This window comes from Rhinolophus ferrumequinum, chromosome 20 (genome assembly GCF_004115265.2).
Source record: "Rhinolophus ferrumequinum isolate MPI-CBG mRhiFer1 chromosome 20, mRhiFer1_v1.p, whole genome shotgun sequence".
Taxonomy (NCBI): domain Eukaryota; kingdom Metazoa; phylum Chordata; class Mammalia; order Chiroptera; family Rhinolophidae; genus Rhinolophus; species Rhinolophus ferrumequinum.
In genome coordinates, this window is record NC_046303.1 from 9984194 (window position 1) to 9998785 (window position 14592).

Here is a 14592-nt window from a genome sequence, read left to right on the forward strand (position 1 = left end):
GAAGGGTATTATCCTGAGGACACCTGCACACCTGTGACAAGTAGTGTCCAAAGGAGGTCACATGTTTACGTAATGCGGTTTTTTAAAATATGGTTTAGCACCTCTGTAGTAGTAGTTGTAGCAGTAGTTTGATCTTCCAATGACGCAGAAACCCTGAATCTGAAAATGATGGTGAAGACGCCACGCCCCAAGGATGTTCTGTAGGTGGTCTAGTGCATCGAGACCAAGCAAGCCATGTAAGTCTCAGTTGCTCTGCATAAGAAATATAACTTGGATATGTCTTATTGAAGAAGAAAAACCTTATTATACACATTTTTCATTCAAGGTTTATTGTATTTCAGTAAATTGTTTATCGTAGGCCACAGCTACCTAATGAAGGCCAAATGTGCAATAAAAAAATACAGGAGAGGAAAGATTATACCCGAAATGTACAAAGAAATTCCATGTGTAACCGCTCCTCAGACACTGAGCGGCACTTCTCCTGGCCTGAAAAGCAGTGAATCTCTGTTCCTGAGTGCCTGGAAGATGCCTCACGCTACACAAACGGTTTCCGTCAGACTCCAGGCATGCCTTCGTGAGAAAGGCAGTGGAGAGCCAAGTTCACACACTGTCTTACTCTCATGTTCTTCCTCTGTACCGTTTGTTCATGGGTCAGGAGGAATATAAAGGGAAAGCAAGTTGAAATCCAACCTGAATGTCCATTCTCATCTCTCTTCAAAGCAGAGCCAGTCCTTGATCTCTGGTCTTGCTCCCCATTGTACAGGGAAGAGGACACCAATGCTTTGAGGGTTCCTAAATCTGCCTCAGGATGCAGAGCTAGTTAGCATTTGCTCAAAAAAAAAAAAAAAAAAACAAAGAAAGGGATTTGAACACCAGCCTGACATAATATTCTATTCAACTGATACACCACAGTTTGTATTTTCCAACTATTAGTATTTAGGGTGCTCTCTCAGTATTTCATAATTATAAATATAAACATTCTGGTACCAAATGGATTTTAGTTTACTATTATACTTTCAGTGCATTAACTTAGATTACCAGGGCCAAGTGTTGGATTAGTTTTATGACCCACATTTTCCTAGAGGACTGGCTGGAAAGATTGTATCAGAAATAGGTGGGTATGTCTATTTCATTACACGTCTGTCAGCACTATTTATTACCAAACTTGGCTAAATCAATATAGGTGAAGTGTACCTAACAGTTGTTTTTATGTGCATATAATCATCACAGGTAAGACTGAAAATTTTTGTGTTTACTGATTTGAATTACAGGATACGTAAATGAATATATGTATAAAAATGTGTGGTGGTCTAGATATCAATCTGTATCTTTTACCATCTGTACAGGAAAGATAAGATTTTGTTCTTAAAGAACCCCAAAATATTTGAGGTTGCTTGCAAAAAAAATAAAAAGGGCAGTGCAAAATGGAAGTAGAATGCTTCCTTTTTAAAAGATGATTTTTTAAAAAGAGCTATACAGTTGTTAGAGAATCTGTAATTGTATGAAACATTATGAAAAATAAATGGGGGTATCAAAGAATCCCCAGAAAGTTATATCCAACTATATGCTTAATTTAAACTTTAATTCTGTGGGGAGATAGAAGAATCTGTCCTTATACTTATTAGAATACAAGACAAGCATATAGACAATTTTTGAGTATGTAATGAGAGCTAAATTACGTCATACCCACAAGTGAAATTCACAAGAGAATGAAAGCCAGAATAAATAGGGAGGAAATGAAAACTGATCTGCCTCTTAAAGAGGGTGGATAGAGGGGTAAACAGAGGACACTATTTTAGGTGAAGAAACAAGCACTATTCGCCCCAGCGTGATGGAAAGAAGCTGTGTACCCATGGAAAGTCAGCTTTCCCAGAACGAAGCGGGAAGCTAGAGAGTCTCAGAAAACAAGTTTTAGAAAGAAGATACGGAGGAGCCAAGTGACTGAAAGTCCTGAATGCCTGGCACTAGAATCCAAACTGAACCAGGGACAAAAAGAACCATCGAAAGTGTGTCAGCAGATGTGTGATGGGACAGCAGTAAGCTGGGCCTAGAGAGAAGAGGCATGGGCAATGAGGCAACTCAAGTGCCACCACAGGAGGACAGGTGGCATAACAAGGACACAAGCCAAGGGGCTTTCTCAGAAACATTTCAAGTGAACAAAAGCAGGCCCGCGGGCCTGACTAAACCTGGAGGTGCAGTGCACTGGTTTTCGAAAACCAAGTGACGAGGATCCATGTGTACATTTCTAAAAGAATGCAATGTCCCAGAAAGGTCAACCTCTGCTTTTTACAATCAGCAGACTCAAACTAAGCTGGGTAAAGTTACTTTAAGAAAACTGAACTGATAGGAATACACTTTTAGCCAAAAATCAAATTGGTAAGCATTGTGAAGACAATGGCGCTTGTCTTCCTCACTGTTGGTTGTATGAATTTTACTGATTTAGTGATTTATTATTTCAATCACACCTTACTTCACAAAGGATTTGAGCTGGCATAATCCTGTGAGAGGGAAGCTTCAGATAATTCTTTGTTCACTTAGGTAGTCTCTTTATTCTTAAAGGCATAAGTAATATTAAGTGTGCCCATTAAAACATTGTTTCATATTTGATAAACATAGGCAACCTTTAAAATAACTACACATCACTACTTCTACATTGTATTCTGCTTGGCTCCAATTCTGACATATCTCAACTATTTAAATTTTAAAGTAGCAAGCAAGTCATCAGAAAGGTTCGGAGACATGTTCTATCAGCTCTGGGGAAGCAGAAGGGAGTTGCATCGAACCAGGAGTACTTGGCCTTCGTGAGCGTAAAACTAATTCTTTCATGTTTATCTTGCTGGCTAAGATCATGGGAATTACCCAAATATTTACTTTCTGCACTATGTTCCCATAGACAGTTATAATTGTGATGATACTTTGACACTCAAAAGGCAGGCTTCACACTGACACCAGACTTCCTCCTTTTGTTTGCCTTTTAAGAAGAGGTCGTTAGTAACACTAATGATTAGCCAGCTCAGTCATCACTCAGCCCAGACGGGAGGTACAGTGGCGCTTACATCAAGCCTGGCCTGTGACGTAGAAGTCTTTAAGCCTCGTGAGGGAGCCTTGATAAGCCTCTCCACACAATAGAATTTCCTATTATAAACATCTGTTTTCTCGCATGACCCATGTTGAACCTGTTAAAAATAAGTTTGTCTTTCCATATCAGCTTGTAAAAGGAATAATCAATCAAAAAGTAAGGCTGCAGGTTCAAATACCCATTTGAACTTTCCCAGGGGATTTTAAAGTTCAATACTAGAGAAGGTACTGATGAAACCCTTAGGAACGTAATAAAGCTTTTCTCTTCAAGTAGCAAACACCATCTACTACACTGAATGCACTTTGAAAGGAGAGAAAAAGTCAGGCAAAATGCTAATGCAAAGTGCCAATATTCCTTCCAACCCTATGACTGTCTGTAATCAGGTCCCCAAGCCAGGTTCCTTTCATTAGCGAGGCCCCTGGAGTCAGGTGGAACACAAACGAGCATTTAGAGCAGAAGTCTGAGATAGCCCATTTGGGAATGCCAGTACACGACTTTGCTCCCTTGCCATCTGCTAGGCTTCATGTTAAAGAATCTTAGCCATCTAAGCTGTTTACTAGGAAAATGAGAAGCAGATCTGCGCAGTGATCGGGAAGGGCAAAGAGGAGTCAGCCATATCCCAGCTCCGAGTGACAGTGACTCCCTGCCATGCTGGATTCAAAAGATGCCGAGGCCCCGTGCAGGCTCAACAGGAAGCATTCCTGACAATTACAGTGTCTACCAAGCCACGTGACAGGGAGTAGCGGCCCTCGTACCAGTGCCTTGCCTCCCCTGGACGCAGATGTGCACGCGTCCCTAGAGAAGTTTCTTATTCCTGGGAGAATGTCTGGCTACGGCACATGCAACCAGGCTGACCCCAGAATGCCATGAGTAAGGGCTGCTTAATGCAAACACCATGGCATAACTTCATGCCAGGGTCCCACCTTAGTTTCATTAATTTGTTGAAATGTGCTAAAGTTGTTATGTTAGCCCGACTCACAAAATCCTTTCTCTCTCAGTGACTGATAGCACTGTGCAATAGGATTTTCTGCAGCAACAGAAGTGTTCCATGTATTCACCGTCTAATGTGACAGCGACTCGCCACGTGTGGCTATTGAACAACTCAAGATATGGCCAGGGAGACTGGGGGACTGAAAATTTAATTTTATTTCACTTTAATTTACTTAAACTTCAATTTAAATAGCCACATGTGACAAGTGGCTATCATGTTAGACAGCCGCTATGTTCATGGCTGAATATGACTAGAATACGTTTGCAGGTAATGTTGAAGTAAATCCACAAAGGATGGGATCTAACTCTGTTTTGTATAGTGCATGTCTAGAACACTGCCTGAAACATAGTAGGTACTCAATAAATATTCATTGAATGAATAAATGACTGGATAAAAAATTTGTCCTGTCAGGTAAATCTTGAGGTGTGTATAGTTTTACAAAAGCTTTGGGCTTCTGTACAGCATCATGGGAGGGGGGTGTGTGTCATGTCACAATTAAATACTCTCAGACTGAAAACAGTAACACAACCCTATTGATCTAGGAGAGAGACTATTTTCCATAGAACTTCTGTAGATCCAGGATCAGTAGAAAAAGGTTTAAATTCTGCGCTGAGAATTCAAATACTCTGAAATATCCTCAGTCTCTAACCTGAAAAGTAAGAAAACAACTCGCTTCAGAATTGCCCTATCAGGTACTCTGATAGAACATTATTTTAGGCAAAATTTCTCCATCATCACAAGAAGACAGTAGAGACAATAAGATACTATCAAATCTGCTGATGGAACTGAGGTTAAGGGTTCTTTGGGGAGATGCAAATAGAACACTGCTCCTCTCAAAGTGAAAGAGAGCATCCCTACAACACAGTTTGGCATATATAACTTCAAAAAATCACATCGAATAGTCTGCAATACCAGCATTTATTTGCCCCCAAAACAGTATTGAGAAATGGCAAAAATGGAGAAGCATTACTAAAGAGGTAGATCAAAGAAAACAATGATGTATTCTGTTCCAAATGGGAAGGTATTTTTTAAAAAAGGCTGATAATATAGTACAAAGAATATTACTTTTCATTAGCAATAATAAACTCTAAATATTTTTGCTTTGTGAACCTAACGTCATTCAGAAGAAAATTTTCCAGAATTGACTATGGCATTTAGCCCGCCGTGTGATACATGCCATCTTGGTAACAATACAACAAGCCATGATGCAGTGCTGTTTAAAATGTAAATAAAATATCTTCTGAGCACTCTTTTTCTACCTCTCAATACTTCTGGGGACATCTGACCTTGAACTGAGAGTGTCTGCTGAAAATGTTGTCCACATGTCTAACGTTCTCCCCTCACACATGCACTCTGCCATCCACCCTCAACCGAACCACCTAAATTACATTCAGATTTTTGTGGTATCGTAATAACTTCAATATGGGATATATTTTCAACATTCTGGTCAGAGACTCCTTTCTTCCCCGCCTCACCCTCCTTCCAAGTTATTTCAGGCTTGCATATTTCATTTTCACATCTCAGTGGGATACCCATCACATAACATTTATTTGCGAGGTCTAAAGGCATAATGTGGGGGATTGTGAACTAGCATGTCAAAACCACATACCGCATGCGTATGTCTTAAAGAATGAAAAAGGATTCCTTTTTTCTCGAGATATATAAGCTGTCTCAACAGTCTAAGTCCAAAGTGAATACCACAACCTAATTAAAGATGAAGAGCATAACAAGCAGTATTAAAATGTCTTTTTTGATTCATTCTCCTCCAAGTTATGTTTTTATCAAATGTCCTGTCTCATTAATGACTTCAATAGATATAATGAGTATACACACCTTCTAATCTCACCAAATTCAGAAGAGAGTTGAAAGAATTTTCCCCTACGTGTTTCGGGAGGGGAGGTAGGGCAGCAGAGAATGGAGGCAGGGTAGAAAGAGGCTTTAAGAAGATGCTAAGTCCATTCACCTGCTGACAGGAGTGAGCGTACTTACATTCTCCCAACAGAACGAGGCTGTTTATAAAGATCTCTAGAGTCGGAAATCCCACAGTCTCTCTTGGGACGCAGTTCCTACATTTCATGTTTATTTCTAGAAAATTCTTCCTTTGCGTCCACCCATGCTCAGGACCAGTTTCAGGAGCACGTGAGCTGTGCAGACACACAGGGCCCCCCACTCAGAAGGGCCCCACATTTGGTTTAATGCTCTTCTGTGGCCATCCTGAAATTCTGAATCGTTTTATCTTTGATCTTGCGTTTTGTAAGTCTGATGAGACAATGAAGTGTGTGTGAGAAGGGAAGTCAGGCACAAAATGCACCACCCTCCTCTCTACCGAATTCACACATAGCCCCTGAAGCTCAGCGTTCCCGTGGTCCCAGACTCAGAGCAAGTGAAAAGAAGGTGTGTTACATCTGGCCCTGACGGTCCTAAAAGGCTTTTCATTTGAACCAGAACTTGTTTAGAATGAATAAAGAAGGCCAGAGATTCAAAGAAACAGGAATGATGACTAAGGGAGCCCACTGCACTCCTGTTACTTCACCACTACCCTGAAAATGACAACACAGAAGGAAAGAGACATAGAGTGACACACAGCTCCTCTGCTTTCAGTCCTTCCTTACTCATCTGCAAGCAGAAAGGTAGAAAGTGTTGGTAGATGTGCACGGAGCAAGAAGTGAAATAAAGACAGTTAAGTTTTGTGCAGATTCCATAGTTCTGTAAGAACAAAAATATATATGCATGTATGTATGAGCCACGAAATACAAATTGTGTACCTGAGATGATTCCACAGAGGAGTTTAATGCTGTCCTATTTGTAGTAAAACTGGCATGGCACATTATAAGGATTACTGGTAAATTCACACTAACAATTTAAATTTGTAATTTTTCTTTATTTAGAACAACATAAACTAGCAAATGAAAACACCATGATGAGAGAGACACTACGGAAAGTAAAAAGCTTTGCTTTTAGTACCTGTTTCAACAGCACTGAAGAACTTCTTTGCACCTTTTTGAACAAGGGATCCACATTCCCATCTTGCACTGGGCCCTGTCCGGCTTCCTCACACTGCAGATTACCTGCCCTGTGTCTATCCTGCCCAGTCCCCCCTTGCTAGCTCTCAGTCTTTTCTCCATTCATTCACCCAACACATATTGACTGCACTACAATCAGGCATTGTGCCAGGCACTGAAAATATAAAAGTGAGTAAGATGTAATTCCTGCCCTCAAGTGTAGTCAAGGAGACAAATAGCCATGAAAAAGTAGTAATACCTCCCTTATATGGTGTTAGTGGAATTATCAATAATATGTGTAAACTGTACAAACCACTATTAATAACGGTTAACATTCTATTCAATTATCTCATTAAAGCTTAATACAACTTTTTCGGGAGGTCCTATTATTGTTGCCATGTTATAGCTACAGAAGCGGAGATTTAGATCAGCTAAGAAACCTGACCAGACAGACTTTGTCATCCCCTGAGTGGTGGAACCTGGAAATGAGGCTACCCAGGTCTTTTGGGTTATGAACTCTGAGCTGGTAAGTGATAATTATTCTGATGAATATAATCCTAACCATTGTAGTCTTTCTTTTCTATTATTGCAATGTCTACATTTCTACCTTCTCACAGGTCAATTTTACCCGTAATCTTATTTTCTCAATCTAAAGAAAAGTGTACTCTAATTTTTTCTTCCAATCCATTTATTAGTATTTTGTTTTGGATATAAAATATAGCTTGACTTCTTTTTTTCTTAATCTGACAGTCCTTTGACCCAACCTTAGAAAATAAGATTCAACTGACAAAGCTTGTAATTTTCAAAATCATATTCATGACTGTGCTAAAATACAGTGTACTGGTTAAAAACGTGTACTTTGGAAGCAAACAGACCTGGATCCAAATCATGGCTCTACCGCACTAGTTTCAGAAAGGGACTTACTCTCAAAGCCTAAATCTTCCCATCTGTAAAAGCGGGATGAAAAGAGCACCTTAGCTACCATATAGGTCCATGCGTAAATTTAAATAAAATAATCCTTGCGAACCACTTAAAATAACACCTTGTAGTTAGTAAGCACTCAAAAATGTTAGTTTTTAGTACTATTATTTTTAGTACCATGTTCTCATATCTATGTTTAAAAATAATCTGAAATGACTTTTTTCTTGAAATAGTTTCCTCCGACACAAAAACTAAGTTCACGGGTCTCTAATTCCAAGAAGTATATTATTTCTTTGTAATAAAAGCAGGCAGAAAGTTACCCCGAATGGCAGCTGGTGGTCACAGATACCTCTACAATTCAAGGGATATGAGACATTTTTATTTAAATAATTCTTCACCAAAAACTCCACATACGAACCCACATATCCCCCCTTTCAATCTAAAATGTCTACTCAAAGGGCCAAGGGTAAAAGAATTTATAAACTCCACATAAAGAACTGTATAAACGTAATGAAATATTCCTGTCGTTTAGCACAGTTATCTCAGTTCACTCTCACCCTTGAAGTGACAGTTAAATTTAAGAACATTGAGCAAATTAAAATGGCCGAACTGTGTTCTCTGGCGGAAAAGGAAAGGATTAGCTAATCTGAAAGTTTGCTGCCATCACTCAGGCTGTCAAAAAAACTGTTTCCATGCCTTCTAAGTGACTGAAGAGCACATAAAAAATAGACTGGATACCACATAAAAATGGATGGTATATCTATTTTTTAAATAGCTCTAGGAAAAAAGGAAAAAAAGGCCATTATTTGACATTTTTATTATGGGTTAAAGAAAAGGAAAATAGGATTTGAGATTAAAAAAAAAAACAAGCCTTCATTGATACCTTAAAAAACATGTGATAGCCACTGGATAACCACAATCTTTTCAACAACAATGGCTGCCACCACTGCAGACTTGGGGGTCCTTACCAGTTCTTGAGTGTCCTGCTGTAGTGGCAGAAATGCCGCCTCCAGAATAGCAATCTGGTCCGCACTCAGCTTCTGCCACAGTCCCATCAGCAGAATCACCAAATGGGTGGCACTTTGCAGCCTGGTGAATGACTGGAACAGACTGTTTTGGTTTTCCTCTACCGCATCTGCTAGAGCGATTACCTGCAGAAATTACCAACTCTGGTTAGGGCTAAATTCACAATTCTTGGGCCCTCAGCAAATTACATTTGGCACACTCTTGTTTTTCTTTAAAACAACGTGATGAGCTTTGTCTCCCAAAACACAAGCTATGTTGAGTAATAAAAGAACTGTTATTCATCTGTTCACTTCCTTTTTCAAAAAAAAAAAAAAAAAAACCCAAATAATTCCAAATCCATATGACGAGGCGACAAAAATAGCTACGAAATCAGATTAATCAGGACATTGTTCAGTGTCTGCCTCACCACTAATTGGCCCGCTACAATATATGCTAATATAAGTAACCTGTAACACAGTTATTAAGTCTTTAGTACTAGCCACAGAGATGGGTCAATTTTAAAAATTCTTATCAAAAGAACTGCATTTGCCTTGTAATTTAAAACAATCACTTCATTACACCCTTTTCAGAAAATAACTATCTTCCTTTGATGATTCTTCTTCATCTGTTTCATGGTGTTGGGATAGTCAGTATTTCTTTATTATATCCAAAAGGTAGATAATGTTCAAACGTTTAACCAGTCGAGTAATGTGTCATTTTTAACACAAATGTCAGGCAGCAGCCTACAGGGACCCAAAAGAAAAAAAAAAGGTTCAGGGTGTGTTAGCTTTACAATGCCAAATCTACTTAGGATAAAATTGGCAGGAGTACGTAGAATTGGCTTTTTTTTTTTTCACCCTCTTGAATAACCCTGTGGAAAAAAGAACTAAAGCAACAATTGCATGGAACATCCAAGACTGCCCATTGGTGCTTTATTTTATTTTAATGTTTTGGTGAATTCTGTGCTCGTTAAAAGTAATGAACTGACTGGCCCAGAGGCTCAAGGCATCTGACAGCCCCCAGGACAGGAATACCAAAACCCAGGGCCATGCGAGCTCCTTCCTGCAAGTCCCCACCAGCTTGAAGGACTAGCATTCGGACGAGTTTCAGAAGTCTAATGCACATGATCCATTTGGTGATATTTCACGGGCTATTGACACTGGCTCAAAGGGCTTGTTAAAAAAAAAAAAATCATCATTCAAACAAGCAGACTCTACAGCTGTATGGTCTCCCAAATTCCACATAGGGAGGAGAGGGGCTGTAGGGGGAGGGTTCTCAGGGTCTGGGACACACTGGAAAAGAGATGTAGGTTAAGGGACAGACAAAGCAACTGAAGATCCTTTCCTGACAATGCCGGGCAGACCGGATATCTTGCCACTTGGTTGAGAGCTTGCAGGAGTTATAAGAGGTAATCACAACTCACATTCAGCTCTCCAGGAAGCCCTGGGAGTTTGGGCCAAGGTCAGCAGTGCAATCGAGTGCATTCCTTACTATGTGCCTAGCACTGTGATGCTTTCCATTTGTTTGCAAAAGAAATACATGATGTTTTAGAGCTTATGAGGATCTTACAATCTGTTGGCCAGAAAACATACATGAAAACCAATTAGTGGGGAAAAGCATCACTGTAATAATGTCCTCATTGTACAGAAGGGAAAGTAAGTGTGAAAGAAGTGAACGAAGGGACAGATTATTATGGGCCAGAGTTAATATCCTTAGGGCCTCTTTTACTCAGGTGAGGGTTGGAACTCATCCCTTCCCTATTACTTCAAGAAGTCCCCTCGGAGAGACTGAGAGAAGCCACTTTCCTTAAGTCAAAACACCTGGAATCATCTGCTTCCCCATCTTCACCATGATTACAGCCGACTCCTGTTAAAGTCTAAGTTTATATTTTTTTTCTTCCTGTGACTGTTACCAATTAAGCCTCGTTGTGGGGGTCATCATATTATGGTACAGATGCTTATTGTCACCAAGTCTAAATCATGCAAAGATCAAGGTCATAAACACCTCCTGAGAGCCAGGTGTGTGCGAGAATTTGCAGGAAGCACCCTGGGGAATTCGATGGTGACAGATCTCATCTCCATCTTCAAAGTGTTTATAATGGAGAAAGGAAAACAGATCAAGGAGGCAAATGCTGACAATGCAGGGAAGACCCTACAGACTCTAAAGGACAATGCCATTAACGTTATGATTATCATTCGCGATAATCCAGCCAACGAACTGAACAAAGACTACGCACCAAGCAGCCTGCTCCGAGCCATACAGGTATCAGTACCTCGAGTCATCACACCTCCACTGTGACTTAGCTGGCACGATCTCTGTTTTACAAGGGACGCCGCTGAGGCCCAGCACATGTAAGGAATTTGCTCGGCGCTCTACGCAGGGCGTGCAAACTGTGCCCGCGCTTAGCTGGGGTCCATGCCTGGTTTAATGCCCTGCTGTCTTTGCCTTGGCTTTTTTTTTTTTAATTTTATTTTTTAATTTATTGGGGTGACAATTGTTAGTAAAATTACATAGATTTCAGGTGTGCAATTCTGTATCACATCATCCATAAATCACACTGTGTGTTCACCACCCAGAGTCAGCTCCCCTTCCATCACCATACAATTGATCCCCCTCACCCTCATCCCCCACCCCCCAACCCCCTTACCCTCTGGTAACCACCAAATTACGTTCCCCAGATTAATTTTCAAACCCGTGGCCTTGGCATTTTTAACACTCGGATTTCTGAACTTGTGCTTGGTAAGTGAAGTCCATGGGATAACAGAGCATGTACATGGGCAGAGGAGATATGCTCACTGACTCCTAGGGTTAAATGCTCTGCTATTTACATTTAAAACTGGCATTGCGTAACAAAAAGATTAATGGTCAAATTCGTACTGACAACTTCAAATTTTAATTTCTCCTTACTTGGCATGGCATTAAATAGAAAATGAAAAATACCATAAGAAGGTGTGGGAGACCCCTGAAGAAAGAAAAGGCTGCAAATTTTAGTAGCTGCTTTAACAGCACTTTCTTCCTGCCTTTTCACATGGGCCGTGCGTTTTGTTTTTGCACTGGGAACTGCACATGAAGTAGCCAGCTTGACTATCACCTAACCTAGTAAGGGAGAGAGCAGGATTCAGACATTGGAGTCTCTCACTGCTAAACCTCCATGAGACCTGAAGCCCCAAACAGAGACGGGCCTATGAACTACTGAGCGTGGAGGGTCTTTGCAAGGAAAAGGTGGAGGAAGAAACAGTCCAGTGCTGGAGCTGGCTCAGTCCCCTGCTCCCAGCTCAGGAGACAAAACTGATTGTTCATTGTTCGGGAATTTGGTGAGCCAGCTGTTAAACACGGCTGTTAGGAAAAATTAACTTACATAAGTGTAAAATTAAATAAATTACATAAAAACAAAGGTAATAAATGCTCAAGACTCATTACTTCCTAGCCATCTGACTCTTATCGAGTCCCTTGATGTTATTTCTGTCCATTGTCCCTGCATGTTGGAAACACTGCAATGGTGGGCTCCTGCACCGCTCTTCCCAGCTCTGCACTCTAGGACCTCACGCTCATAGTTCACATTGGCCATGGTGAACGTTATCTACAACATGGAGGTCAACTAATGTTACAAAGCCCCGCTTCCTGCCCACCACCTCCTCGCCAGGGAATCAGTTGTTAAATATTTACAGCACCCCACTGAGAAGAGAGGTACCTGAAATTTATCCTCATGAATAGATATTGGATAAGGGGGCTTTAAAAGTGAAGGAAACAACTTGAACAAAAGCATTAAAGCAGAAAAGTGGAGGTTGTTTGTTCGGGGAAGGGCAAATATTCCAGTATGGGAAGAGCATTTCAAGAGACCAAAAAAGGTAACCTGGGCAACTGTAGTAGAAGGACCAGAATGTCCAGGTGAAGAACATTACTTCCTGCTGTAGGTACTGGGGAGCCACGGAGTATTCTAAGTGTGGGCATTACCTGATGGAGGTGACGCTCTAAGCAACTACTGGATCACAGTAAACATTTGGGGCAAATCCTGGGACTTCAGTGAGGCTTTTATGCACGCTGCCTACTATCAAGGGGAAATTCTTACTAAGTGTAACAGCATGTCGGTTCATAGACCCACCCAACATGCTAAACACAGCTGTGGTGGAAGAATGACTTCTCAGTGAGACAGCAGCCCAAACCACAGGACCTTTCCTGAGCATGGCCCAAAATACATCAATCCGGGAGAAGCACCGTCTCTCTAAGTTTCAGTCTCGCTGGATAGATTTCTGTGCCATTGTGGAAAGAGTCTGCTATCCCCAAATGGACACGGGAATTGGAAAGAAAAGGGGTAAACAATTCCTTATGTAAATTACCCCCAAGAAAAACCTTCCTAATCTTCTGGCCAGCATGAAATACTAAACAGATCTCCATGTACTCAATTTAGTTTTACACGTCACAGCCAAGTTTACTTTGTTCTCCACCGGAGCCAGATGAATTTAGCAGAATTAACATAATAAAGAGGGCTGGAAAAACTAAACCCATCACGATTCAGAGTTGACCCAGGCCGAGAAGATTTCACAGCTCACCTGGAACTGAGAAAGCGGGGCCAACCTGCTGTAGGACTCAAGCTTGAGGGACAGTGATATTTCAGTGCTCCTCACTGGCTATGCAAGACGTGTGTTCCCCGGTGTTCAGCAGAATACAGAAAGGGAGGGACTTAGGGAACAATAAATGCTAATGATTTCAAGCACAGTGTGTTGATGGTCTTTGTTTTGCTTTTTCAAATTGAAGGTTTCCAAATAAAATGGAGACCCAAAGGACACCTCTGTCCAACTGCCGTATCAGTTGATGCCAAAGTAACGAGGCAGAGGCCCAGGGCGCTGCTTGCAGGAAAACGCTCAACTCATAAAGTGAGTGTGAAACTAATCCCAAAGACTTCCAGCTGCCAAGATAGGCTCTAAAATGGGTTACAGGAAGGCAGCAGCGGCAACAGCGGAGTAGACATGAATCATGCGATGTGAACACGGACATGTCCAATTTCTTCACCTAAACCTACCATAGAATCGGCCTCCAAATCTCCTGTATGGCACCCAGATCCCCACAACATTGCTTTTGGCTCCCATTTACCAAGCCCCAATTGTGGGCCAGGTACTTATTATACCCAGATTGTCATTTGCTTCTCATGACAACCCTCTGAGACAGGAATTGTTCATCCCCTTGGCCCCAGCTTTCTGATGAGCAAACAGAAGCTTACAGCTCTAATGAGCTTACAACCCAGATGAACACACTGTCCGTGGCCATGAACTAGGGTGGAGAAGGGCGAGATTCCAATCCTGTCTTCTGATTCCTCGTTGGGTGCCCTGTCTTCTGCAATGATACATAAATGTATGCCGTTGGCCCTAGAATAGTCCAGTAGGTTTTTCTCTTTATAATCAAAGATACTAAGGAAAAAAACACTACTAATATATTACATCCATCACAGGCATAGGGGCTTAGTTAAGTTTTCTCATTCTTGGGGCTTTTAACACGAGGTCATCTCGAGTTGAAATTTCCAGGTTGGTTTCTGCCCAAAGTTACAACATAAAGGAAATTAGTTCATAATTTGTAAAGGATGGGAAGTTAACACAGTA

The 14592-nt window shown here is 41.0% G+C and overlaps 1 protein-coding gene across 3 annotated transcripts in view; it reads right to left on the reverse strand.

The window, feature by feature from the left end:
- BBS9 (Bardet-Biedl syndrome 9) overlaps positions 1-14592 on the reverse strand; it is a 364058-nt gene that overhangs the window by 66246 nt on the left and 283220 nt on the right. For all 3 annotated transcript variants that reach the window (XM_033088825.1, XM_033088826.1, XM_033088827.1), the window contains one exon: positions 8962-9144. In XM_033088825.1, the coding sequence (XP_032944716.1) occupies positions 8962-9144 (183 nt within the window). The remainder of the gene's footprint in view (positions 1-8961; positions 9145-14592) is intronic.